Source organism: Aedes albopictus, chromosome 2, assembly GCF_035046485.1.
Source record: "Aedes albopictus strain Foshan chromosome 2, AalbF5, whole genome shotgun sequence".
Lineage (NCBI taxonomy): Eukaryota > Metazoa > Arthropoda > Insecta > Diptera > Culicidae > Aedes > Aedes albopictus.
Genome location: NC_085137.1, coordinates 242,557,128 through 242,583,256, shown reverse-complemented (window position 1 = coordinate 242,583,256; position 26,129 = coordinate 242,557,128). Strand labels below are relative to the sequence as shown.

Below are 26,129 nucleotides of genomic sequence, written 5' to 3'. Positions count from 1 at the left end.
CAAACAGCCATGGACCGAGTGGAATGGAGACGGCTACTATTGTACAGCAGAGGCCACCCCGGCCTTAGCCTGATCGGTAAAGTAAGTAAGGATAACGTGCCTCTGGAGCCGGCCTTCTGAAACCCCCCTAAAACTTGCCGATGCCGCTCATTTAGTATTTTTTTATGTTAATAGTTATTGTTGTTTTTTACCAAATTGATATCTGTTCGGTTCAATGTGCATTATGAACCGTTTGCTTACGAATCAATTGTTCGGCATTCTAGTAACTGTTGATCATATCAAAGTAGATAGATACTTACCAAGCAAACATCCATGCACAAAAGCCGTCCATTGCTCACTTTCTGTCGGTAACAAACACAGCCGCTGTGTTATCGTTAAATCCTGCTGCTAAGCTTATCTTATGCTTGTGGAAAGAAAGACACGACGTCACTCCCTTCTTGGTTCCCATGAATCCTTCATTGCACCGGATCGTATTCAAGCTGGTTCCATCCAATCCGTAGATCGTAATGATGCTCGTGGCACAGGCCACAATGTCGGCACTGGAGTGTATGCTCATTGCGGAAACATCCGAACCGGCGCTCCAGTGCTGCACTGACGAGGCCGTCTTCCGGATATCGTACAGCCTTACCGTGGAAGTAGTACATGCCGAAACCAGACTCTCACAATCGTCCCTCAGGCAAACAGTCAGAATTGGATTCATATGTTCCCGGAATGTGGCGACCCGGGCCTCTGACGGCGGATTCCTCCGATCGAACAACCGAACGCTTCCATCGTTGCAGCCGGCCGCAAACATACCATTTGGAGCACACGACAGCTTAATGATTGTCGTGTCCGACCCACTAGGAATATCACAGATTTTGGACTCCTGCTCCGCATCCCACAGCCGGATGTACTTGGCCTCGCCGGCCGCCATGATGGTCTGCGTTTTCTGATGCCAGGCCATCACCAGCCCGAGCTCACTGGTACCCACCTTGGCCGTGGCCGGTGAATTGAAATCGAACAACCCATGCCACGCCGTGACCAGGGCCGATTCCCGATTGGCGTCCGCGGGCCGCCAAACCCGAATCACACTATCACTGTACCCGACTAGCACCAAACCGACGTCGTGTGCATTGATGAAATCCAACGACGAAACGGACACCGGCGGAGGGCTCATCTGGAACCTGTTTTGGTCCAGGAAGATTGACTGATGCTGTTGCGAGGGCTGCTGTTTGAAGGGAATGAACGAGCTGGTTATGTCGGTGCTCCAGTCCTGGAGGATGACGCGATCCCTGTGAAAAAAAAAAGAAAATGACCGTGTTTTTGTAACGTAAAGTGTAACTTACTTGTAAGCCACAGCAATCTGATCATCGTACGGATTAAGCTTGACCAGCGTGGGAGTGTGCTGCGTCCGACAGGACCAGCTCTGGGTGTCCAACCGCCCGAATACGGCTCGCCTCTGCTGCTCGCGGCCTTCTTCCCGCACGATGCGATTCCTCAGACACCGGCTCTGCCTGTCGAGGAACTCCGTCGAGTTCTGGTCCTTGGCCGTGAGCTTGCCTTCGTTCAGGAACTTGGATGGCCGGGCGAAAAAGCTAACCGACCATTCGATGTAGTTGGTGGTCACGATGGGGGTCACCGTTTGCGGTTGCTGCGACTGTGATGGCTGAGGTTGCGTCTGCACCTGGGGAAATTTAAAGAAAAATAAATGTTTTTTTTACATATCGAATGCATATTTCCGGAGAAATTCGCGAAAAGGTCGTAACTGTCAAAATGTACACAATTTAAGTGATTGTAAGAGTGAAGAGATGCTAGATTTTCCTACTAACTACTCACAAACTTTCCTTGATATCACTTTTCTAACCATAGGCTAATCCAGACCCCCAATTGCAGAGGCGAAGAGTTAAGAGTTATATAAGAGTTATAGAATATGGCGTCCTTGGTGATAATTGTAGGAAAAACAATATTTAATCTACAAGTTTGTCGAACATCACATTTTAATATTATGCTTCTGAACTGAGATATAGACAAATCAGTTAAATTTTTGCCAGATGATTGAAAACATCCTTGCACCAAACTAACATTCAACGACCACCGCGCCGAGATCATCGATCGCGCCAATCGAAACCTAGGCCTCATTATGAGGACGGCCAAAGATTTCACAGATATCCACTGCCTCAAATCGCTGTACTGCTCGCTGGTTCATAAATACACAGATCGGAAAAATACTAGCTATGTTTGACTGTTTTAGAGTAAAGAGTGCAAAAACCGATGTCGAGGGAAAAGTGCTCCGATGAACGGATTCGCTGAAATCTCACAGGAAATTCCGAAGGATCACGTGGCCCGCTCAATGCTTGCATCGATGGTGTGAACTCCAGCCAGCTTGCGGAGATCGTTGATCGCGTACCGGCGAGGGTTCAAGTTGTGAACCATTTTGAGCAGCTTATTCTGTTTCACCTGCAGCCTTTTGCGGTGAGATAGAGCGCAGTTTCCCAAACCGCGAGATTATTGACCACCACCAGCTTGTTTTTAATGTGCAGCTTGGACCGTCGATTCCGCAGGGAGTACAGCGCTTTGGTAGAGACCGATCAATCTCTTCGGCGACGTACCGTCAAACGGGGTGACTTGCAACGGCGGGGTGACTTGCAACACTTGATGTCTTCTGTCTATGTTTATCAACAAAACATAAAAATCGGACGTTCACGTACCAAAACTCAGTTGAACTATGAAGTGCACATACTATCTGAGTAGTAGCCACGATTTTTACTTTTTTATTTTTATTTTTTTTTAAATAGTTCCAACAAAATATTCATAAATTTAACATTAGTCTGAAAAAGTAACAAAAATGTGAGCCTCGAATCGTCACCTGAAAAAGAATGAAAACAAAATTTCCCAAAACTAATATTCTATATGCGGATTCTATACATAATGAGCTATATGAATTTCCATTTTACTTTATAAAAATATTACAATATCTTTGTTATATTCATATGTTTTGAAATATTGTACCTAGACGGGGTGACTTGCAACACTCATTTTCTTAACAATTCAAAGTCCAGAAAAACGAAATATTGTTGTTTAACTAATAATTCACCAGCAAAAGTCTGAAGGATCATCATATGAACTGAAAAATACATTAAAACTTATGGTAAATTAACAATTAGTAACTTGGTGTTTTTGAGCCCAATATTTCCATATAAAAATTCGCAATTCAATTTCCTATGTAAAAACAAATATAAAGATAAGTATGTCAGCCCAAACAATATCACAATAGTAGCAAGAATACTTATCAAATATGCTCGAAACTAAAAATTAATATCTGCGTGTTTGAAAAGGGATTTACATTGGGTGTTGCAAGTCACCCCGCACGACGTCTTGTATAAAAAACGACCTTATTTGGCTTTTTCAACATGAAAAAAATAATCAATCTATAACTTGTTCACTCTATTTTATAGAAGGGCCGGCTATTAAAACTATTACAAATATTTTGAATTTTAAAATTGAGTTTAATCAACATTTTTTGTTAGTTGAAGCTAAAAAGTGTTGCAAATCACCCCGTTTGACAGTTCACATGTATGTCGAACTTCAACTTCTTGTCGAACAGCTTTCCAAGATACTAAATCGTCCCATGTAGTTGGCTGACCGTGATCAACCTGCCGAAAAGGTGTCGAGCAGCATGCCTCCTCGTGAAGAAAATCGAATGAGTTTTTCCTGCGTTCAATTAGGTTCGCCACTTCCGTTGGAATTCCTGAAGGTTGTTCATCGCCGCTTGGAAGTGAGTAACAACGATTTGCGGATCTTTGTCCGACGCCAGGAAAGCCAGTGTCATCCGAAGAGAATGCGTCTACCATCAGTACGTGAGATTCAAGCGAAAGAGCTTGTAGACAACGGAGTCTCGCCACACGGAGTCGAGATGAATCATGTCAGTTGATTTGCCCGTTCGAACTCCGTGTTTCACCTTTTGCGTGATGTTGGTGCACCGTGGAATGTCCCATTCTAAAGCCGAACTGCTCCATTGGAACGACTTCTTCTATTTCCAGGTGAGGGTTTAATCGTGCGAGGATTACCCTTTCCAGAACTTTGCCTAGGTTACTCAGCAGACTTATCGGTCGGTAATTACCAGGATTGGTGATATCCTTGACTGCCTTCGGGATGGCTATCACGTTAGCTTTTTTTCAACCGGTAGGAAAGTAGCCTAAGGCCAGGCACGCGTTAGAAACTTTGGCCAAAACTACCAGTTCCTTTCGTGGTATGTGTTTCCGATATCATTCTGTCCGGAAGATTTTCGATTTTTCGGCCTGCGGATGACTGATTCCACCTCTTTCGGTTCTACCAGGGCAGCGTTAAGAGCTGGATGACTTGCAACGCGAATTTGGTCGATTACTGTGTCCACCGCCGCCAAAGTTTCCGGATCGCCAGACTCTTCGTTGTTATGAGCGTCGGCAAACGTAGCAGCGAACACTTCGGCTTTCTGTGATTAGCGTTGACGGTACAGCGGAATAAACTGTCTGCGCCGCACATTCCTTAAACGTATCAGCAGCTTTTAGCTCGTCGAAGATTTCCTTTTTTTTTTTGGAAGGATCCTACATGTAGGGTGGGGCGGGGCAAGATGGGTCAGCGCCATTTTCGGGCGCATTACTCATGTTTTGATTATGTTAATAATTTTGTTAGATGACCAGCATCAATACCTATACAAAAGTTTGGGGCATTGATTGAAAAATTATTCACTCTCATTGGAAATAAAAAAAAATGGTTTTTCGCCATTTTTCTTATGCGATACATTCCATATAATCTCCATATAAACGGCCGCGGGGCAAGATGGGTCACCTTCAATTTTGAACGTATTTCTGGAGCATTCATTTTTTTTTATTTTTTATTACAAGACTATCTCATAAATGACTTCAATCAAGCGGAATGAACGCTCAAAATTATAACATAAAATTATGTTAATTTTTTTAGTGAAAACAACGATTTTCAAGTCGCCTTAGGACCACTCAAATCGTAAAGTTTTGTATATTCCAAATCAATTTATAAAATGTTTACTAGTAGGGGTAGGCGGGGCATAATGAGCAGCTCAAGCACTTTGCCATCAAATCCAGTAAATTAAGCGCAATCTATGTGTAATTTTGACGTATAATCCTCATTTGAACCTTAACTTATAAAAACTAATCGTTGAAATTTCGAATATAGTTATAAATGTTGCAAAATTTAATGTTTTTAAAAACGTATAAAATCATGGATTGCGTTTCAGGGGTGGGGCATAATGAGCACCCTAGGTGGGGCAAGATGGTCGATTCCTGTTTTGTACACAACCAAATGCTAACTGACTGTTCTTGTCAATGATAAAGCATACCGGCAACAACCAATGATAATTGGAGGGGATTATGAGTTTTAATTTGTAGGGAACTGTGGGGTTCCATGGAGTATACTAATAAGGCATTTTTAAACGGTGATGATTTACAGATACTGATTTTTTAAAGCTAATAAATTGGAAATTAATGATAAAACCTTACTATATGCATCGTAACAGAGAAAACCAAAAGTGAAAATCGTTTGTTTAAAATGTTAAAAAATTTCATCATTTTTCCATCAGTTGCTCATTTTGCCCCACCCTACTATCAACTTTTTAAAGTATATTTTTTAACAAAATAATTATACAAATATTTTGAAAGTATTACAAACACATTTCATTGACCCAGTAAATATCAAGAAATTCGATAGATACCCATTACGTTCGTATTTCGATGCCAAAACCTTATTTTAGGTCAGCTGATTCTTATAATATTTCCCCAGTACTTGACCACTTCAAGCATTTTGACTATTTTTTCAAAGCAAACGGCTTTTTTGACAAATGTTTCGTCACCAATTCATTGGATTTGAGGTAATTAAACTACAATCAAGCAATTTGTTTTTAAAATCTGGAAATTTACCGGTTACAAGGTGCTCATTATGCCCCACCTGCTCGTTATGCCCCGCCTACCCCTAGCTCTTGTTTACTCAGTATGGATATGAAGCATATATGAATGCGGAACAAATCTTATATTTTGACGTTTTTCGTTGAGAAAATGTAAATTACTTAAAAGGTGACCCATCTTGCCCCGCACTTTTTTCACGGCGCAAGATCGATCACTTTTTAAAACTGCTTGTTTAACATCATATTGTGTATTCAATGAACTTTTTATCGACTTTTAGCATAGCTAACTAGTGTATTAAAGAGTAGCGGATGAATACAAACCAATACGATTTGTATTTACAAAGTTATGGTGATCCATCCTTAGGTGACCCATCTTGCCCCGCCCCACCCTAAGGACAGCAGTCTCTTCAACCGCCTTGACGATCGTGGTGACTCTGCCGATTGCATAGTCGATTTTCTCCGGCCGGTCCAGGTCGTTCACCCAATCTGCCGTGAGGTCGACTTCCAGATCGATTTTTCGAGCGAATGTGCTCCAGTTCGCTTTGTCGAAGCAGTGAATGATCTTTCTCACCGGCGCTGCTGTGATTTCTGCGACGACGTTTTGTCGCTTGATCTGCAAGCGGAGGTTTCACCACTACCTCCTTCTCCTGTTTGCGGATCTTTTGGGAACCGTAGCTCATCCGAACCACGATCTGCGATGACCCGTGTCCCAGAGCGTTAGTGGCACACCGAAAACACTTGGTAAAAAAACCTTTCGAGGCACTATGGGCCAAAACTGACTACAATACTTCTAAAACTAATCAACCACTTTGTGCATCAATCGAAAGGCAGACTCATCGCCTTCGTCGATGAGTGAGCAGTATAGGGAGAAAATGCTGAGCTGTTAATGGTTTCCAACACTCAAGAAGGCAAGAAATGCAGCGTACAAGATGGGTTGAACAAGTAGAACATGATCTAGCGAGTATTGTGAGGTACTATCGTTGACTCGTGAATTTTAGGGTTTTGCAAATATAATGTATGTATAGAATGTTATATAATGATGCTATATAGGTATACAAATCCAAAGTAACTCACCTGGGGAGCGGGTGCCTGCGGGGGTGGCATCGGGTCACTGGTTTGTTGCTGCGGTTGTTGAGGAGTGTGGATCGGCGTAGATGTGACTACCGATTGCAGTTGAAGCGTAGAGGAAGATAGGTCCGAACTATCGTTGAGATGAAGTTTTTTCTTGTTCGGAAGTGGCGTATGGTGGTTCGATTGGTTAAGGTGCCCGTGCAGCGGCGGAGATTCTCCACCCAAATAGTTAACTCTGGTGTTCGGCGAGGGTGGCAAGCTCAAGCTACCTACGAACTTCTCCGAAGTGGTTGCTTCCTTGGCTAGTTCATAGCCCTGCTTCCCAACGTAGTCAACGACTTTGAGGGCCATTGCGGCCACTGCAGGGAAGGGATCTTTCGCCAGGGCATTCAGCCCATTCCACAGTTTCTGGTAGATTGATCCAACGGCATTTTTGCCACCACTGATTATATTACTCGAACTGGAAACTCGTTTCATATTTATGTTCCGCTCTAAACTGTGGTAATGGTGATTCAACAGATGATGGCCGCTGGATGATTCTTGCAGGAACACCGCAACAAATTGGTTCTCGAAGAATCGCACCATCCACTGCAGGGAAGCAATCAACTCCATCCTTACCAGTGGGCTCATATCGTTGCAAACCGTATTGAACAGATGCATCGCCGTTGATCGATCGATGTTGTTTGCGTGATCCGACCTTTGCTGAACCGAGCTTATAAACGTTCCCAAAGCGTAAACTGCCGCTGCCCTAACCTCCGGTATCGGGTCGCTCAGAAGTGGATACAGCTTTTCATTGGCATTATCGCGCACACCGGACCACCGCGCTTGTTCGTAGTTTTGCCACAGATGGCCCAAACAGATGGCCAACCACTGACGCAGTACGAAGTTTTCATCGTTCAACTGATCCAGGCATATCGACACAAGCTGTCCCTGAAGCGCATTCGCCTGACCGATAGGGAAGTTATGAACTATACTTGCTAGCACGAAGGCGGCATACACGCGGTGATTACCTGAAATATAGCAGAAAATATATGTATTAACATGTTTAAGTTGGGGCCCATATAGCCGAGGCGGTAAACGCACGGGTATTCAGCATGACCATGCTGAGGGTGATGGGTTCGATTTCCGGTCGGTCCATGATCTTTTCGTAAAGGAAATTTGCTTGACTTCCTTGGGCATAGAGTATCTTCGTGCCTGCCACACGATATACACATGCAAAATGGTCATGTGCAGAAGAAGCTCTCAGTTAAAAACTGTGGAAGTGCTCATAGAACACTAAGCTGAGAAGCAGGCTTTGTCCCAATGAGGACGTTACGCCAAGAAGAGAGAGAGATGTTTAAGTTAATGGCTCTCGCATAAAGCTAATTTTAAAATTTTTTGAAGATTTTTTTTTCGTGAAATTATGTAAAATATTCCCTGGAGGAATTATTCATGCCGGGATAAATAAACCCTGAATATACCTCGGGAGAAAGTCTAAGAGGAATCGCAGAACTGGGAAAAACTTAAAAATTAGAAGGCACAGAATGTTGATTAATTGGCAAATTGAGAGACGAAATTGTGAAAAAATCGCGTTCTAGTGAGATTTGAACACACGACTCTGTATTCGCTAGACCGGCGCTTTAACCAACTGAGCCACAGAGCAGGTAAAAATTCTGCGGAATATAGGAATAGTAGTGTTCATGGTGTGGGCTCGGAGTCAGTTTGGCTTTCTATTCCGCAGAATTGTTACCTGTTCTGTGGCTTAGTTGGTTAAAGCGCCGGTCTATTTTTCACAATTTCATCTCTCAATTTGCCTCTCAATGTGTCTTCCAATTTTCAAGAATTTCCCAGTATGTTTCGACGTACCAGCAAATTGGTACAAGCCTGTAAAATGCAACATGTGGAATCTCGGGAAACTCGGAGAGGAACTCGGAAAAAAAATCGGCGTATGAATCTTCGGAGGCGTTCTCTAAAACATTCTCTGAATGTGAAGTAAATCGATCCGATTTGTACTTAAAAAGGTTAGAGAACTCATCCTTAGGTGACCTAAGCTGCACTGTGTTACCCTATGTTGAAACATTGAAAGATTTCATTATTGTTGTTATTCCTTCACATCTGGGTGTTTCGCCTCTTGGCTATGAGTATTACTTTTCTCACACGCATTAGGTCACTTTGCGGTCTTCAGCGACATTGTACGCTAGTCGCTGATCATAATTTAACAATAATAACAAATCACGAACAAGCGAAATGCCACTTATATAAAGAACAAACAACTTTTGAGAATTGAGTAACTCACCTTTGAAACCAGGACAAGGACTAGTGTCCTGCAGTGCGGCCAGGAAATACTTATGTCCCTGGTCCCGGATCAAATCGATCTGACAGGTCCCATCCACGGCCAGAATCTTCGCCCAGATGAACACCAGAAACGGTCGCAGTTCCTTCGCCAGACTTTGCAGCAACTTCAGCACGTACGGAAAGATACCAACGCTGAGCGCCAGATTGACCTCCTCCGGACCCAGATCCAGAAAGTGACCCAACAGCTCCAAGGCACGCAATCGATGAACTTGTGAGAGGAGAACCTGCAGCACGATGGGAAGTTGCTCCGGTTGATTCCTTTGCTCGGAGCTCCCCTCCAGCCAAACTTGGAAAGCGGTCAGTTGCTCTTCGAAGAACGGAGAATGTTTGAAGCGTTTTCCCTTTTCTAGGATATCCGGCAGCTGGGACAGTGCCAAGTCAAGGGCCAAGTCCCACGCTGACCACATGGGATGCCGGTAGCTTTGAGGCAACGGGGGACTAGATACGGGCGAGCAGTCGTACGATCGCAGGATTCTTTCTGCGAGCAAAAAGTTCCGAAACAGGCTGGCGACGAGCAAATCTTGGCGGAACAATCTCTGGAACAGCTCCCGGGGTAACGTGTTCCAGGCTATCGTGTCGGTGATGGCCGTGAAGATCCAGTTTAGCTCTCCCAGCATCGTCCTCCGGTCGTTCAATTGACCAGGTATTCTATCGATCAGGTCTTCCGGTACGTGTGGAACCAGTTTTGACGTAGATTGCAGTGTGAACCATTTTAACGCTATCCGGATCGGCGTCGTTAGGCACGACGTGAAGAGATCCGCCGGTAGCTGGGGATTCATTGGTAAAATTTGATTGGCAGCACAGGCCGCTAATTGAATACAATTTTTGTAAGTGGTCGGACCTACGATCGGGGGCGACGGAGAATTCCTACTGGCATCGGCGTCGGACTGACCGGCGGTGCTTCCGCTGCGGGCTCGCATCTGCTCCAGCTCCCGCTCATGCTGATCCGCAAAGGTGTTAAAACTATTTACAATTATCCCGGCGTTGGAGCAGTCGTACACGTATATCGAGGGTGCTCCCATCCATGCCTGCAGATCGTAGATCGACAGCGGGATGTACTGGGTATAGGTTCGATTGAAGACCCAAATTTCCCCATTAACCGTGGGCCGTGGAACTCCATGGCCATTGTAGTGGAACAGAACACGTTCCTCTTTTGAGTTTCTCCGCAGAGAGGTGCACAGCTTTTTTACATCCTCCACTGTTGGGTCTAGAGATTGTTTGTAGCGTGCACGCGGTTGCCATCGTTCGTATTGTTTTTGCAGGTTATTCCCTAGAAAGAAAGAAAAAAAAAAGATTTATTTTAAGAAGAGCTTGCCCCATAAAAAGCTTGAACGTTGAACACACGAAAGCCGTTAACCTACTACTAGCACTAACCAACATCCCTTGTTACCTGATACTAAGTATAAGGGTATCGGAAACTCAATTACGAAAATATGTTGAAGTACTATAGAATAGAACATCTTATAGTGGAACACTACAAATGCGTAATAAAAAAGGACATCACATAAGCACGATTCTATAACATTCCCCAGAAAACCAATCCTCAGAATTCCATTCCCCAGAAAACCATTTCCTAGAAATCCATTCGCCAGAAAAGCTTAATATACTCTGCTAAAAATTATAATTCAATACACAAACATTATTATTAATATTATTATTATTAGCTTTATTAAGGAGATTTTCAGCCCGCGGCTGGTTTATCTCCAAAAATACATATACACAAACAATACAATGTTGATCATAATGGTATGCTACACTGAAAGACGACTTGCGATTGAAATTACTATTCTGAAGGTTAATTTAACCCTTATGTGGCCGACAGGTTACCCGGGAACCGAGTGCCCATTTAAAAAGCACGATGTAGAAAAAAGCAAAAAGTTTGTCGGACACATAACGGTTAAATACACAACGCTACTAAATTTGTGCAGACTGAGTTTCGTTTCAATTCAACAGATTAATGTTTTCAATTTTACCATGGACCCGATTTACATTTAAAAAAAAGTTTTTGTCGGCAACCGGATTTGAACCAAGAACCTTGAGAGATCACTAGGCTCACACGCTACCACTCGGCTATCGAACCGGTTGTTACGAGAAGGAATAAAACGAACACAAGAAGGAAGAAGCGTTTGTTGGTCGATCATCACGTTATGCCATGGTAAATTTGAAAACATTTTTAAGCTTGTCATTACCGTAAGCCGTCTTTCAGTGTATAGGCAAGGATTTTAAGGTGAAACATCAAGAAATCCCATTGCAATTTTGCATACAAACTTTAGAGGCACGAATCTGCCGAACGAAGCATCGAACCAAGCCGCACTTGTTTAACCTGGCTTTGCTCACTTAACCTTCCTACGGTGTTCGGGTCAATATGACCCGGATCGCACTTTTCAGGCGCAATATCTTTTGATCCTGATTTGCTATAGCTTTGAAACTTTGTGACTTTAAATCTTTTGCCAAAAACTTATTTTTAAAATTTTGACCGATAATTTTGGCCGTTTCTGAAGGGCTGGACAAAAAAAGTTACGTATAAGGTGTTCGGGTCATATTGACCCGGATTTGGTACAACGATTTCACAGTCATTTCTCAATAAAATAATAAAGTTTTTGTACTCAAAATTATCGTTAGGGCTTAAATTTTGTGCATCCGGCTCAAAACTATGGTTCGGTTGGGTGCGGCCATTTGGAACCGACGCCAGAGGGACCATGGTTTGGCCATTTTCGCAGGAGGGTATTTTTCGCAATAAGTTATGCGAAATGCAGCTGATTTGAATGTTTGGAGTGCTAAATGCACCGGAAAAGCAGCATCAAACTGCCCCAACCACTAAGCTAACTGACCAGATGAGTTTTGGCTATCAGGTGGCCACGGGACTAAATCTTGAGGCCTCGGAACGGCTTCCCGGAGACCCCCGATAGGTAACCATTTTACAAATATGGTGAATCCATGCCGTGCGACATATCAAAAGTTGCAGAATTTTATGGAGAATACATCAGTGACCATGTCAGAAGCCAGAAGCAAGATTGGCCACTTGGTGGTCCCGGAACCGATTCCCGGGACCCCGGAAATGTGGCCAATTCTCGCAGTTTATATGAGCTTGCCGTATGGCACATCGAAATTCGCAGAATTTCATTGATAATTCACCAGTCATCAAACCAGCAACTGCAGACAACATTGTCCGCTTGGTGATCTCGGAACCGGTTCCCAGGGCCGGTTCCGAGGCCCCCGGAAATGTGGTCAATTCTCGATTTTTTTTACTATACCGTGCGACACATCTAAATTTGCAGAATTTTGTTGCGAATATATCATTGGCCACATCAGATACGAAAAGCAGGATTGGCCACTTAGTGGTCCTGGAACAGGTTCCCGGTAACCGATTCCCAGGACTCCGAAAATGTGGCCAATTCTCGCAGTTTGTATGACCTTGCCGTATGGCACATCAAAATTCTCAAAACATCATGTGTAGGTAATTCATCAGTCATCAAACAAGCAACAGGAAACAACATTGTCCACTTGGTGGTCCCGGAGCCGGTTCCCAGGACCGGTTCCAAGGACCCCCAAAGTGTGATCAATTCTCGATTTTTTTTACCATGCCGTGCGAATTTTTCAGAATTTTGATGCGAATATATCAGTGGCCACATCAGATACGAAAAGCAGGAATGGCCACTTGGAGGTCCCGGACCCGGATCCGGAGGCCCCGGAAATGTGGCCAGTTCTCGCATTGTGTATGACCATCTACTGTGGCACAATAAAATTCGCAGAATTTCATAGATAATTCATCAGTTATCAAACCAGCAACTGAAGACAACATTATCTACCTGGTGGTGCCGGAACAGGTTCCCGGGACCGGTTCTCAAGACCTCGGCAATGAGGTCAATTCTCGCATACATCTCGCGATGCATCGAAATGTGCAGAATTTTGATGCTCACATCAGGTATCAGAGGCAGAATTAGCCACTTGGTGGTCCTGGAACCTGTTCCCAGGACCCCGACAATGTGGCCAATTCTCGCATTTTGTATGACCATCTCGTGCGGCACATCAAAATTCTCAGAATTTTTTAATGAATACATTAGTTTTCAAGCCAACTACGGGAAACAACATTGTCCACCTGATGGTCCCGGAACCGGTTCTCGGAGAAATGTTGTAAATTTTTGTGCTAACCCGATCACCAAATTTACAGGGTTGTTGTCCAGCATTCTTGTAATATGCCCTGCTCATCGTATACTTCCGGCTTTGTCCACCTTCTGAATACTGGGTTCGCCGTACAGTGCAACGAGCTCGTGATTCATCCTTTACCGCCACGCACCCTTCTACTTCACACCGCCGAAGATTAGTACGCAACGGTCGAAACTCCAAATACTTGCAGGTTCCACTCAAGCATGGTCCGTGTCTCGTGTCCATAGAGGACCACCGGTCTTATTGGCGTTTTGTTCATGGTGCATGTCGAGGCCGTTTAGAAGCTACCTGGGTAATTTTCATCTCACCTCATTAGATCTTTCCCGATTAGCAAAACAATCAGTATGATTTACATTTATTCTTGCTATTGTTCTGACAAATCAAAGGATTTCTTTATAACCACACTACCTTTGTATATATGCCTTAGCTTGCACACAAAACTTGCGTACAACATTGACTCAATAGAACATTGTTGTTAGCACAATACAGGACAGTGAATATAAATAGGACACTAACATGTACAGAAATCAGTCTCAAATAAATCGTTAAATAGACCATTACTCTTCGTGTTTTTATTTCGCGCTACGGAACGTATCCGCGGTAACAGTACATTTGGTGCGTGAGTGAACCTTTTAGACCGCAGCTACTTACACTGATGGTACGCGTTCGAATTGCACGACTAATTTTGTTGACAGCTGTCAGTAAAGATCCGATGTAGACGAATTTATCCACCTCCTCGAAGATATCCCTGTATTTCGTTACTTTACTGTCTAGACGGATCCGGTCGTGTTCCGTTCTGCCTACCATCATGTACTTTGTTTGTGCCGCATTCACTACCACTGCGACCTTTGCTGCTTCGTGTTTCAGGCGAATGTCCGTCACCTTGTCGCAGTTCCCAGCGAAATTTGAATGAATGGATAGTTCACCTGAAACCCACATTTATGTACAATGTGCAAATTTGCTGCATTTCCAGCTTTCCGGAAACTGGATCCTACGCCGCTAGGTGGCGAATATTTCCATGTAGTACTAACATGCTAACCTTCTTTTACATTCTGAATACTGATGAAAGTCTGAAAATTTTGATGTGCCATGAGCTTGAGCTTGATTAATCGTCAGCAGTTGCTACACCAGTATCGCCAAATCAGCTTCACTCACACAAGGAACCAATGAGATAGCTGCTCGGGATATTCGGTGTTGGTAGTGTCTTATTTTTTTTTTGGCGAGAATGGCGCCTCAGGTTGCAGGTCAATGTGGAGAACGAGGGGAACATAGGCAAAACAACATTGGCTAATCCTGCCTCTGATATCTGATGTGAACATCAAAATTCTTCAAATTTTGATACATCAGACAACATGATCATAGAAAATGCATGAATTGATCACATTTCCGGGATTTTGAAAACCGGTCCCGGGAACCTGTTCTGGAACCACCAGGTGGACCACGTTATTTTCAGTTGCTGGTTTGATAACTGATGAATTATCTATGAAATTCTGCGAATTTTGATGTGCCACATGGGATGGTCGTACAAAATGTGAGAGTTGGCACCATTTCCGGAGCCTCCGGAACCAGGTCCGCGACCTCCAAGTGGCCTATCCTGCTTTTCGTATCTGATGTGGCCACTGATATATTCGCAACAAAATTCTGCAAATGTAGATGCATCGCACGGCATGGTAGAAAAAACGAAAATTCACCTCATTTCCGGGGTCCTCGGAACCGGCCCTGGGAACCGGTTCCGGGACCGCCTAGCGAACAATGTTGTTTTCATTTGCTGGTTTGATGACTAATGAATTATCTATGAAATTCTGCAAATTTCGATGTGCCATATGGCAAGGTCATACAAACTGCGAGAATTGGCCACATTTCCGGGGTCCTAGAACCGGTTCCGGGACCACCAAGGGGCTAATCCTACTGATGGATTCGCATCAAAATTCTGCAAATTTCGATGCATCAGACAACATGATTATAGAAAATTCAAGAATTGACCACATTTCCGGGGTTTTGAAAACCGGTCCCGGGAACCTGACCACTAAGTGGCCAATCCTGCTTTTCGTGCCTGATGTGGCCACTGATACATTCGCATCAAAATTCTGAAAAATTCGCACGGCATGGTAAAAAAAATCGAGAATTGATCACACTTTGGGGGTCCTTGGAACCGGTCCTGGGAACCGGCTCCGGGACCACCAAGTGGACAATGTTGTTTCCTGTTGCTTGTTTGATGACTGATGAATTACCTACACATGATGTTCTGAGAATTTTGATGTGCCATACGGCAAGGTCATACAAACTGCGAGAATTGGCCACAATTTCGGAGTCCTGGGAACCGGTTACAGGGAACCTGTTCCAGGACCACTAAGTGGCCAATCCTGCTTTTCGTATCTGATGTGGCCACTGATATATTCGCAACAAAATTCTGCAAATTTAGATATGTCGCACGGCATAGTAAAAAAAAATCGAGAATTGACCACATTTCCGGGGGCCTCGGAACCCAAGGGGAATGACATATCCTTTTCTAACCGGAATATCCGCATTTATCCGTTTCTAACCGTCGCTAACCGTTGCTAAGCGAGCTTCTAAGTGAGCAGCGGTTAGACGCGGTTAGCGACGGTTAGAAACGGATAAATGCGGATAGTCCGGTTAGAAAAGGATATGTCATTCCCCTTGTCGGAACCGGCCCTGGGAACCGGTTCCAAGATCACCAAGCGGACAATTTTGCTGGTTTGATGACTGGTGAATTATCAATGAAATTCTGCGAATTTCGATGTGCCATAATGCAAGCACATATAAACTGCGAGAATTGGCCACATTTCCGGGGTCCCGGGAATCGGTTCCGGGACCACCAAGTGGCCAATCTTGCTTCTGGCTTCTGACATGGTCACTGATGTATTCTCCATAAAATTCTGCAACTTTTGATATGTCGCACGGCATGGATCCACCATATTTGTAAAATGGTTACCTATCGGGGGTCTCCGGAAAGCCGTTCCGAGGCCTCAAGATTTAGTCCCGTGGCCACCTGATAGCCAAACCTCATCTGGTCAGTTAGCTTAGTGGTTGGGGCAGTTTGATGCTGCTTTTCCGGTGCATTTAGCACTCCAAACATTCAAATCAGCTGCATTTCGCATAACTTATTGCGAAAAATACCCTCCTGCGAAAATGGCCAAACCATGGTCCCTCTGGCGTCGGTTCCAAGTGGCCACACCCAACCGAACCTTAGTTTAGAGCCGGATCCACAAAATTTAAGCCCTAACGATATTTTTGAGTACAAAAACTTTATTATTTTATTGAGAAATGACTGTGAAATCATTGTACCAAATCCGGGTCAATATGACCCGAACACCTTAAACGTAACTTTTTTTGAGCACCTTCGGAAGGTTAAAAAAACAGCTTTTGTGAATCGAGCGCATTTGTTTACGAATTTTTAAGATTGGTGTTCTTGAAAACGTGAGTAGGGGTCCAAGTCGGCCATTTGTGGCAGCCATATTTGTATCCTCTAATGTTTCTCCTCAACATTACAGTGTTTTTACGCGCAAATATCTATTTCTTATACGGTATATGTAACAAATTAAAGTAATTAATGTACAGTGTACACATATCAATACAAAATACTCTACAATGGTTTAAATGTTTGATTACCATTTTATACAATTGTATAATTGTTGATCTTTGAACCTATCTTGAAAGCTCACAAACTGTCATTATTCAAGTTGCCATAACATGTTTTGTTCTTGACAGATTTGACCAGCAGTTTGAACGTAATACATTTTTAGAATGAAAATTGTGCAGCAACTGTTTCGCAATGAATGACGTTTTAAATGTGATATGCAAAATTTACAAAGAAAACGTATTTTCTACTGATGTTTTATTCAGTGTGCATTATGTTTGTAGACCAGTTTATTTATGGCCGGTTTATTTATAAAGCTATGTTCACTTAGAATCCGGAATCATGTCACATTTTCTAGTGGCGCTCTCAATGAACATAATCATCATTCTTTTGCTGCACTCTGATCATTCACCTATTCTCTTTAAATGGTGAAAATTTCATCGATTTTCTTGCAACGAGTGAAAAGTTATTTCAAATTGAAAACAAGAGGGGGAAAAAAATCTTGCACAAACACGTAGAAAATTTAGCGTGGTCAGGTACGACAGTCGCGAAAATTTTTAATATCGTCAAAACCATTATGTGTTATGTGCACAGATGTTGTTAACCATGGCATAAGGAAGTGTCCTCGGAAGAAAAAAGCTTGGGTTCATTGATAAATCTGCTTTGAATTTGAAGATTTAGCAAGAAGTTCGAACTCTGGGCATGATTTTTTCGCTACAAGATGATGAGAACCAATTCATACAAGGATGACAGCCTCAAGAATCGCGTGCTGCTTTTCAAAAACGTACACAAGGGATATGTAGAGGTTTTACCTATTTTGATGAGCTGCCATGACAGCCGGAGACGTTCAGTGGTATCGTCACAGATGGGTAGTTTATCAACGAAAAAAAAAACACTCAAATTTCGCGTTTTCTCAATTCACTGAATTGCCCCTCATTTCGCAATAAAAAAAAAGTTTGGCAATTTTTCTTCGGAATCCTAGTCAGACTAGTCAAGGCACTCAGGACACTGCATAGATGACCTGATTGTTGAACAAACGTGCGGAAGGGGTTGTTGCTAAAATTTACCAACGTTGTGCAGATTTTTAGAGAGGTCAACACTGAAAAAGTGAGAAAATGTGTGAAAAATAAAAATAAATAATTTCAATGATATTTTTCCATGAAAGTACAATAAATAACCTTTGTTTTGAGGGCTTCACCTTTTATGTTTGTTATTCCATCCCTAAGATATACGTGATTTTGTCATTCCGGATTCTAAATGAACATAGCTTTATTAACCTTCCTTGGTCCCTAAAAAAAAGTTACAAATAAGACCCTGGGGTCATTTTTGACCCCAAACTTTGGACAGCTCGCAAAAATCAGTGGTTTGTCCGATTTTGGATCTCTTTGGCTCAAATGAAAGGGCCACAAGTCTAGTTTTCAAAACCACCGGAGAAATCCGGATTTGGCCACTGTGGCCACCGGGAACCTGCTTCAACTGAAAAATGCCGCTTTAGAGACCCTGACTTTGACAAGCTATAACTTTGCAACCAAACAAGTAATCAGGACCGCCCAAGAATCGTTGGAAAGGTATTTACGTGGACTTTGATTAAAGACATTAACATTGACTAATTATTGAGAACCGGTTCCGGAAATCCGGAACATCCGAAATATTAGTTTTCATCGTAGCTATGTGCTAGAAAATCCACAAATGTATTCCCTTTATGCATATTATTGCATAACTTCTCTGCACACTTCACACATGTTGTTTAGGACCATTTTTGAAGGGTTCCGGGCAGTTCTGGCCAATGCTGAACGGGTTACAGGGACCCCGGAAGGTGGTCAATTGGGTAACGACAATGAACTTCGTATAGTTTTCGCTTCAAAACCCGGCGCCACATGGCTTAACCTTCGTGGATTTTCATGTATGTTGTTCTTGTGATACACAAAGAGATTGATAGTCATCTTCTTCTTCTTCTTGGCATAACATCCCTACTGGAAAAGAGCCTGCTTCTCAACTTCTCAACTCTTCATAACGCGCGCTGTTGTAAAAAGTACAACACTACTAAAAAACCTCTCTCGTTGTATACAGCGCGAGCGCGGTGCAGTTTAGGTTGCTTGATGGCGCGCGTCCTGAAAGGTTAATGAGTTTTATGAGCACTTCTACCAGGTTTTTTTTCTGAGAGCTTTCTCTGATCGTGTGGTAGGCACGAAGATACTCTATGCCCAAGGGAGTAAGGGTAGTTTTCCTTTACGAAAAGTTCCTAGCCCGACCATTAATCGATCCCGTGTTCCTCAACATGGTCATGCTGAATGCCTTTACAGCTTTGGTTATAGGGGCCCAAATGAATAGTCATATTGGTTCCACGTGGTCACCGGAGTGGCCACCGGAGAAATTCATACTGTATTGCCTTCAGATTTTTACAACAAACTAGCTGTACCCGGCAAACTTTGTCTTGCCTACTGCGTTTTTTGACGTTTCAAGTCGCTAGCCAAGCGCCCAAGTCCCCGTTCAAAATGTATGAAAACCCGATTTTCAAAAACTTCCATTTTTCCCAAGTTTTAGGCCTCATAAACCTTCCTTGGGTGAAAACTAACAGAACAAAACTTAGACGACCCCAATCGGTCCATCCGTTCGCAAGTCATGCGCGGTCCCACGTATGCCACTGCATTTATATATATACTAGCTGTACCCGGCAAACTTTGTCTTGCCTACTGCGTTTTTTGACGTTTCAAGTTTCTTTCCAAGACCAAGTCCCCGGTTGTGTGGGTGAGATGGCAACAGCAAGTGCCACTCTATATTATATACTCAGCTCGGGCCCAATCATTGCTGTCCGATCACGAGCGGCGAGTCAGTCGTAGTGGCGACGTCCATACGGTAGGACGTGCGTTGTCATCCGAGCCGCAGTGGGTGATTTCTCGGTAGCGGTTCAAAGTTGCACACCGGTCACAACATGCATGGAAGATCGATTTTCAAAAACTCAATTTTTCCATGTTTTTTGTCTCATAAACCTTCCTTGGGTGAAAACTAACAGAAAAAAACTAAAACGACCAAAATCGGACCTTCCGTTCGCAAGTTATGCGCGGTCCCACGTATGCCACTGCATTTTTATATATATAGATAAGACTAGCTGAACCCGGCAAACTTTGTCTTGCCTACTGCGTTTTTGACGTTTCAAGTTTCAAGTTTCTAGCCAAGACCAAGTCCCCGGTCAAAATGTATGGAAGATCGATTTTTAAAAACTCTCAAATTTTCAAAGTTTTTTGGCTCATAAACCTTCCTTGGGTGAAAACTAACATAACAAAACTAAGACTACCAAAATTGGACCTTCCGTTCGCAGGTTATGCGCGGTCCCACGTATGCCACTGCATTTTTATATATAGAAAGATGTGGGCCTTTGACGACTTAATTTTTATTATTTATCGTCACTGTAATGTTCTGGTATAGAAATGAACAAATGATGATCTCGTTCTTTTTAGGCCACTGGAGTGACCACTGGAGAAACTCCAATTGTGTTACTTCAATTTTCTTTCTGCAACAAAAGTAGGCATTCGGAAGCTCACCCTTGTCGTAAGCGCTATTCAAAATTTTGACTTTCTTGTATATGTCTCGTACAATAATAAAACTATGATATGTCTGCCATATTATGATGCAATATTTTATCATTATCTACCGTATGTGTGATAATGTTTGCACCATCGTATAAATAGCGTTCCCGTATCACCTGCACACACAATGTCTTGGTTTTCTTTGCATGCACGTATACTTTAACTTATATCATAGTAGGCTGCGAGAAAAAAAAATCGGATTTCAAAATTTACACAATGAAGAAGAGGTTTCAACGGTAGTCTTGATTTGTCCACGCGCAAATGTCGAAAAGTGGCTTTGAAGTCATCGTGGGAGTGTCACAGACAAAATAAAATATTTTGACATTGCCTTATGATGTAGACATTGATTTTCAATAAAACTATTGATTCTGGAATTTGAACGGGATCGATAGTAAACATACTCTCGTCGGAGAACAAAAAAAACGGAACTTTCTTACATGGCGGTACTTTTAGCTCCCGGATGCCATTGGTATTCATGGGAGTTTTTTTTCTATGGTCATAATTAATATCAATTGCATTTTTCAAAGGTAGATGTAGCAATCTAACTTTCAATAAGTGTACACTCACTGGAAATGAACTCGAAATTTGTTATTGCAAATTATAAAACACAAAGATGAAGAAATGAGGAGGTTTCATGTCTGCTGGAGGATGGATTGTTGAAAATTGCTCTAATTCGGCGGCCTTTTTCATCTCCGGTGAAAATAAAATTAATCCTTCGGGAGCTCCCACAAGGAGCTTCACTAGGAATTCTGGCTAAATTTCCTCCAAGAATTCCTCACGGAGTTCAAACAAGAATCTTTCACGAAGCTCCACCTATTATTCGTCTAGAAGTGCCCGCAGGAGCTCCAACAAAAATTCCTCTAGAGGTTGCCCCGGAAATTCTTTCGCCGGTAGTATTTTTTTTTTTTTTTTTGAACTAATAAATGTTTCCGAAGTAACAACGGGAATGCCTTTAGGAGTTTCTCAGGAGAATCCTCCAGGAGTTCCGTTACGAATTCTCCTAGGAGTTCCAAATAGACTTTCTCTAGTAATTCCATTAAATGTTTTCTTTTTATTACTTCCACCATAGATCCACTGGGAATCCCTCAAGGAGTTCCTGACAGAGTTTCACTGGGAATTTTGCTCAATGTCTCAACGGAAGCACATCCAGTTACACCGGAAGTTTCACTCGAAAATCCTCCATGAATACTTGTAGGGCCCCTCCGCTAATACCCAGAAATTGGAGTAGTTGATCCACCGTGAATCCGTCCAGCAAATCCACTGTGAATTCTTCCAGTATATTATGAACTCCTCTAAGACTTCCACCAAAGATTCTCCTAGGAGCTACAGCAAGGATCCCACTAGGAAATCGACTTGGGATTTGTCTGGAGAATTTCTCTATGAGTTGCATCGATTATTTCTCGAAGTTGCATCGGGAAGACCGGCAAGAGTTTTACCGGAAATTCTTGTGGGAGTTCTTCTCGAAGTTAAACCGAAAATCTCTTCAGAAATCGTTCTGAAAGTTCCAAAGAGAATTTTCTCAAGAATTCCTCAAAATACTTCTCTATGTGTTCCGCCGAAAATTTCTCTAGAAGATAAACTTTCAATTCCTAGAGAAGTTCTGTCAGGATTTTTTTTGAAAGTTTAATTCACTTGGGATACTTCTCGAAGTTATAATGTATAATCATGTATAGGAGTTTCACTAGAAATTCCTAACAGGAGTACTGCCGAGAATACTAAGTAATTATTGCAGAAGTTCTACCGTACATTCCCGCAGGAACTCCAACGAGAATTTCTCCACAAGTATTACGAAATAGTGCTATAAAATTTTCGCAGAAAATTCAGTGGAATGTCTTCTAGAAGTTCCTTCGGAAATTTGTCTAGTCAGCATCAAGTTATTACGTAATACTTAAATTTTAACTTTTGAACCATTTTCCCTCCATGGCGCATTTTTTTTTGTGTGAAAATCCAGAGTTCCACTCTAGTTTCTCTTGGATTTCCACCGTACATTTGTTTAGAAGTTTACCCGGATTTTTTTTTCAGGGAGCTCCATCAGGTAGTCTTTCAAGAGTTTTGCTGTGAATACCTGTAGGAGCTACGCAACACAGATGCTTCGTGAATTCCTCTAGGAGCTCCACGGTGTGTTGAAACAGGATTATTATCGCACTTTCATGAACCTAAAATATTTTTTCGTTATAAGTTAGCCTTAGCTGTATATATTAAGATTCTGGAGGTTAAAAAATCTTTCATCGGGGAAAATTAAAATAAATTCGATTTTAGTAGTTTACCACTTTTCCCATATGATATGGTATTACGCAAATCTGATGAACCTAAACTCCGCTAGAAAAAGTCCCCCTTCAATTAATAAATTTGAAACCATTTAGTGAGAAACGAATGTAAGAGTCTTTACAACGAGTTTCAATTTGTTTGGCATTCGTTTCATGTGCCCAGCCCACTACAGTCTGCCGAAAGTCATAAATCATAGAAGTCTACATTTCTGCCATTTGTCCGGCACATAGATATTTGCAATGGATGGAGGTAAACAAATACTTCCCATTTGTGCGACTCATACATTTGAGGAAGCCTGTCACTCATACCATTTGCAGCACATATCATTCATGTGCTAATTTGCCTGAAATGGCGGTTTGTTGCACATACTTTGCATGTCAAACCACATCCACATGGATATTTGCCAAAAAGTATGAGTCGACTATACTGAGCGCGCATGACTCATTTGTAAAAGTTCTGCCTCGGATCTGTTGAGGACTTTTGTCCATACAAAATATTAAAATTATGATACCTTAGGGTTAAGTGGGCTGTTGAGTCTCAAACAACAAAAAGTTGACGCAAAATACATAAGATTGGCGTTGTTATATTATGTGATTGAATTCAAAAATGATTATTCAACATTTGGTTTAAAATAAGGCTCACCGGACCAAGTTGAAACGGGTGGGTTAAGAAGAAACAACGGGTTAACGTAATATTATCTAGTCATGATACGCAATTTGAATACCATAACATTTTTTTTAATCAAACAATCATTTGGACAAGAATAATTATAGAAATTGTATTGAAATCTTTTGCAAAACATCACATGTTTTTATTAAGAATTTACCGAATGCAACGCATGCCTAATATATGTCAATGTCAATGACATCTTATAGTTTAAGCCTAGAATATATTGGAAACATATCAATTTGCAAGTAATCTGATGAATTTCTATAATGGTAGTCTCGTGCAGTGTTATTTTTTCTATCTTCGTCTGGGTTATCTGTAGTTTAATTTTATAAGACACTTTGGTCTTGATAAAAACTTCATGCAGTTTAATGGTTTTAATGTTATGACTGCATAAAATAAAATTTCTTTTTCCAAAGTAAAATCCCTTCATTTTTGCAAAGTGAGTTTGACAACAGATTTGTATGGGGAGAAATGTGATAAAAACGAATTAAAAAGTCACCCGTACACTCGATACCTTCCAACCATATTCTATGTGTTATAACTATTTAGGAATCAAAATCTATCCAATGATTCCTAAATGAAGCATAAAATCTATATATATAAAAATGAGTTTGGACTCCCTTTGAGGCAACAAAACTTAAGAACGGCTGAACCGATCAGGATGACTCTTGCATGGTTTGATTCGTATTCATGGTGGCAGTGTTTATATGTAAAAAAAAGTTATGAAAGTCAACTAGAAAAGTTGGAAAATTGATGAAATACTGATTTATCATGAGATGGGAAGGAAATTAACACGATCAAAATGAAACCAATCTAGAGTGCGGTGCTGAAATGACCTTAACAGTTGTCAAACCACCACAACCGGGCAAGACAAAGTTTGCCGGGCCAGCTAGTAACTAATAAACGTTCTTAGAAAGTTGTATTGAAACCTCAAATTGCGTCACTCTTGCATCATTTTACACATCACTGTTGTTGTTTTTTCATTAAATATATTTTATGACATTCCCAGAACATTCATGTCTTCTTAATATTGTTCTACATTTTCAATTTTCATTTTATCTGTAGATTTAGTTAAATTTGTTCTCAGCATAAACAAGAATGAACATATCTAAAATTAAGTAAAAAAGAAAATAGAACTAAGGACTCTTCCTTTTAATTGCACTACGATTTTGTATAATTTGATAGATACGTATTTCGACCTCAACTGTTAGGTCATCTTCAGTGTCTCGTACTTAATCCGATATTCTGTTTACGTACTTGTATTCCGCTAACATGCCCAGGTTCATCATCATCAAAACTAAAACTGTTTCAATCAAACATTGATTGAATTCACAATAAAAAAAGTGATTACATATGCTTACCTTAAAGCACGTGTATCAAGGGCGTGTGCCGAAAGAGTAATCAAAAGCTATTCTCTAAGAGCTGATTTCTTCACCTCGGATTAACCGGTTAACCAGGTTTACCCATATAGTTAAACCTGGTTTAACGCTTAAGTCAGGGTGAAGAAATCGGCCCTATGTGTCCTACATGCAAACAAAAGTATTTATAGGATGAATTTTCACTTGTTAGTAAAACATCGAGCCCAGCAAAATCAGAGCACAATAATCATGAAAGTTCTTATTATATTCGAAGAGCTATCAGTATTTCTGCTAAACTAGCTCAAAACAAGTAAATGTACTGTTAACATGAATGTTAAAAAATACGCGTAATTAAGTCACCATATTTGTTTAATGATTTTCCAATCGAAGCATCTTTCGTGGCCGTGTGATCGTCGTTTAGGTGTTTCGTTACATGGTTTGGCATGCAACGTATGTGCAACCAATACCCACCATTTCAGGCAAATTAGCACATGAATGATATGTGCTGCAAATGCTACGAGTCACAGGTGGATGGCGCTTCCTCAAATGTATGAGTCGCACAAATGGGAAGTATTTGTTTACCTCCATTGCAAATATCTATGTGTCGGACAAATGGTAGAAATGTAGACTTCTATGATTTATGACTTTCGGCAGACTGTAGTGGGCTGGGCACATGAAACGAATGCCAAACAAATTTAAACTCGTTGTAAAGACTTTTACATTCGTTTCTCACTAAATGGTTTCAAATGTATTATTAGAAGGGGGACTTTTTCTAGCGGAGTTTAGGTTCATCAGATTTGCGTAATACCACATCATATGGGAAAAGTGGTAAACTACTAAAATCGAATTTATTTTAATTTTCCCCGATGAAAGATTTTTTAACCTCCAGAATCTTAATATATACAGCTAAGGCTAACTTATAACGAAAAAATATTTTAGGTTCATGAAAGTGCGATAATAATCCTGTTTCAACACACCGTGAGCTCCTCCGGGAATTCCTCTGGAATTTACAATAGTTACACCGGATATTCCTCTAGAATTTATAGTAGGTACACCCAGAGGAGTTTCACCGGAAAATTCTCTAGGAGTTCCATGAAATGCCCTATGTTTCTGGTTCATAGTTTTTATGGATGCTCTACATGGAATTCTCCAAAGACTTTTATTCGATTGTTTTTAAGATTTTT

The 26,129-nt window shown here is 41.7% G+C and overlaps 1 protein-coding gene across 2 annotated transcripts in view; it reads right to left on the bottom strand.

The window, feature by feature from the left end:
- Window positions 1-299: 299 nt before the first annotated feature.
- The window catches only part of LOC109622875 (regulatory-associated protein of mTOR), a 45,783-nt gene continuing 19,953 nt past the window's right edge, over window positions 300-26,129 (bottom strand). The window contains exons 3-6 of one of the 2 annotated variants that reach the window (XM_029858149.2): window positions 9,240-10,568; window positions 6,968-7,974; window positions 1,326-1,657; window positions 300-1,271 (exon numbers count right to left, since the gene is read on the bottom strand). In XM_029858149.2, the coding sequence (XP_029714009.1) occupies window positions 335-1,271; window positions 1,326-1,657; window positions 6,968-7,974; window positions 9,240-10,568 (3,605 nt within the window). In that variant the 3' untranslated portion in view covers window positions 300-334. Of the gene's footprint in view, window positions 1,272-1,325; window positions 1,664-6,967; window positions 7,975-9,239; window positions 10,569-26,129 lie in introns of both variants that reach the window. The other variant, XM_020077326.3, reaches the window with a different exon arrangement.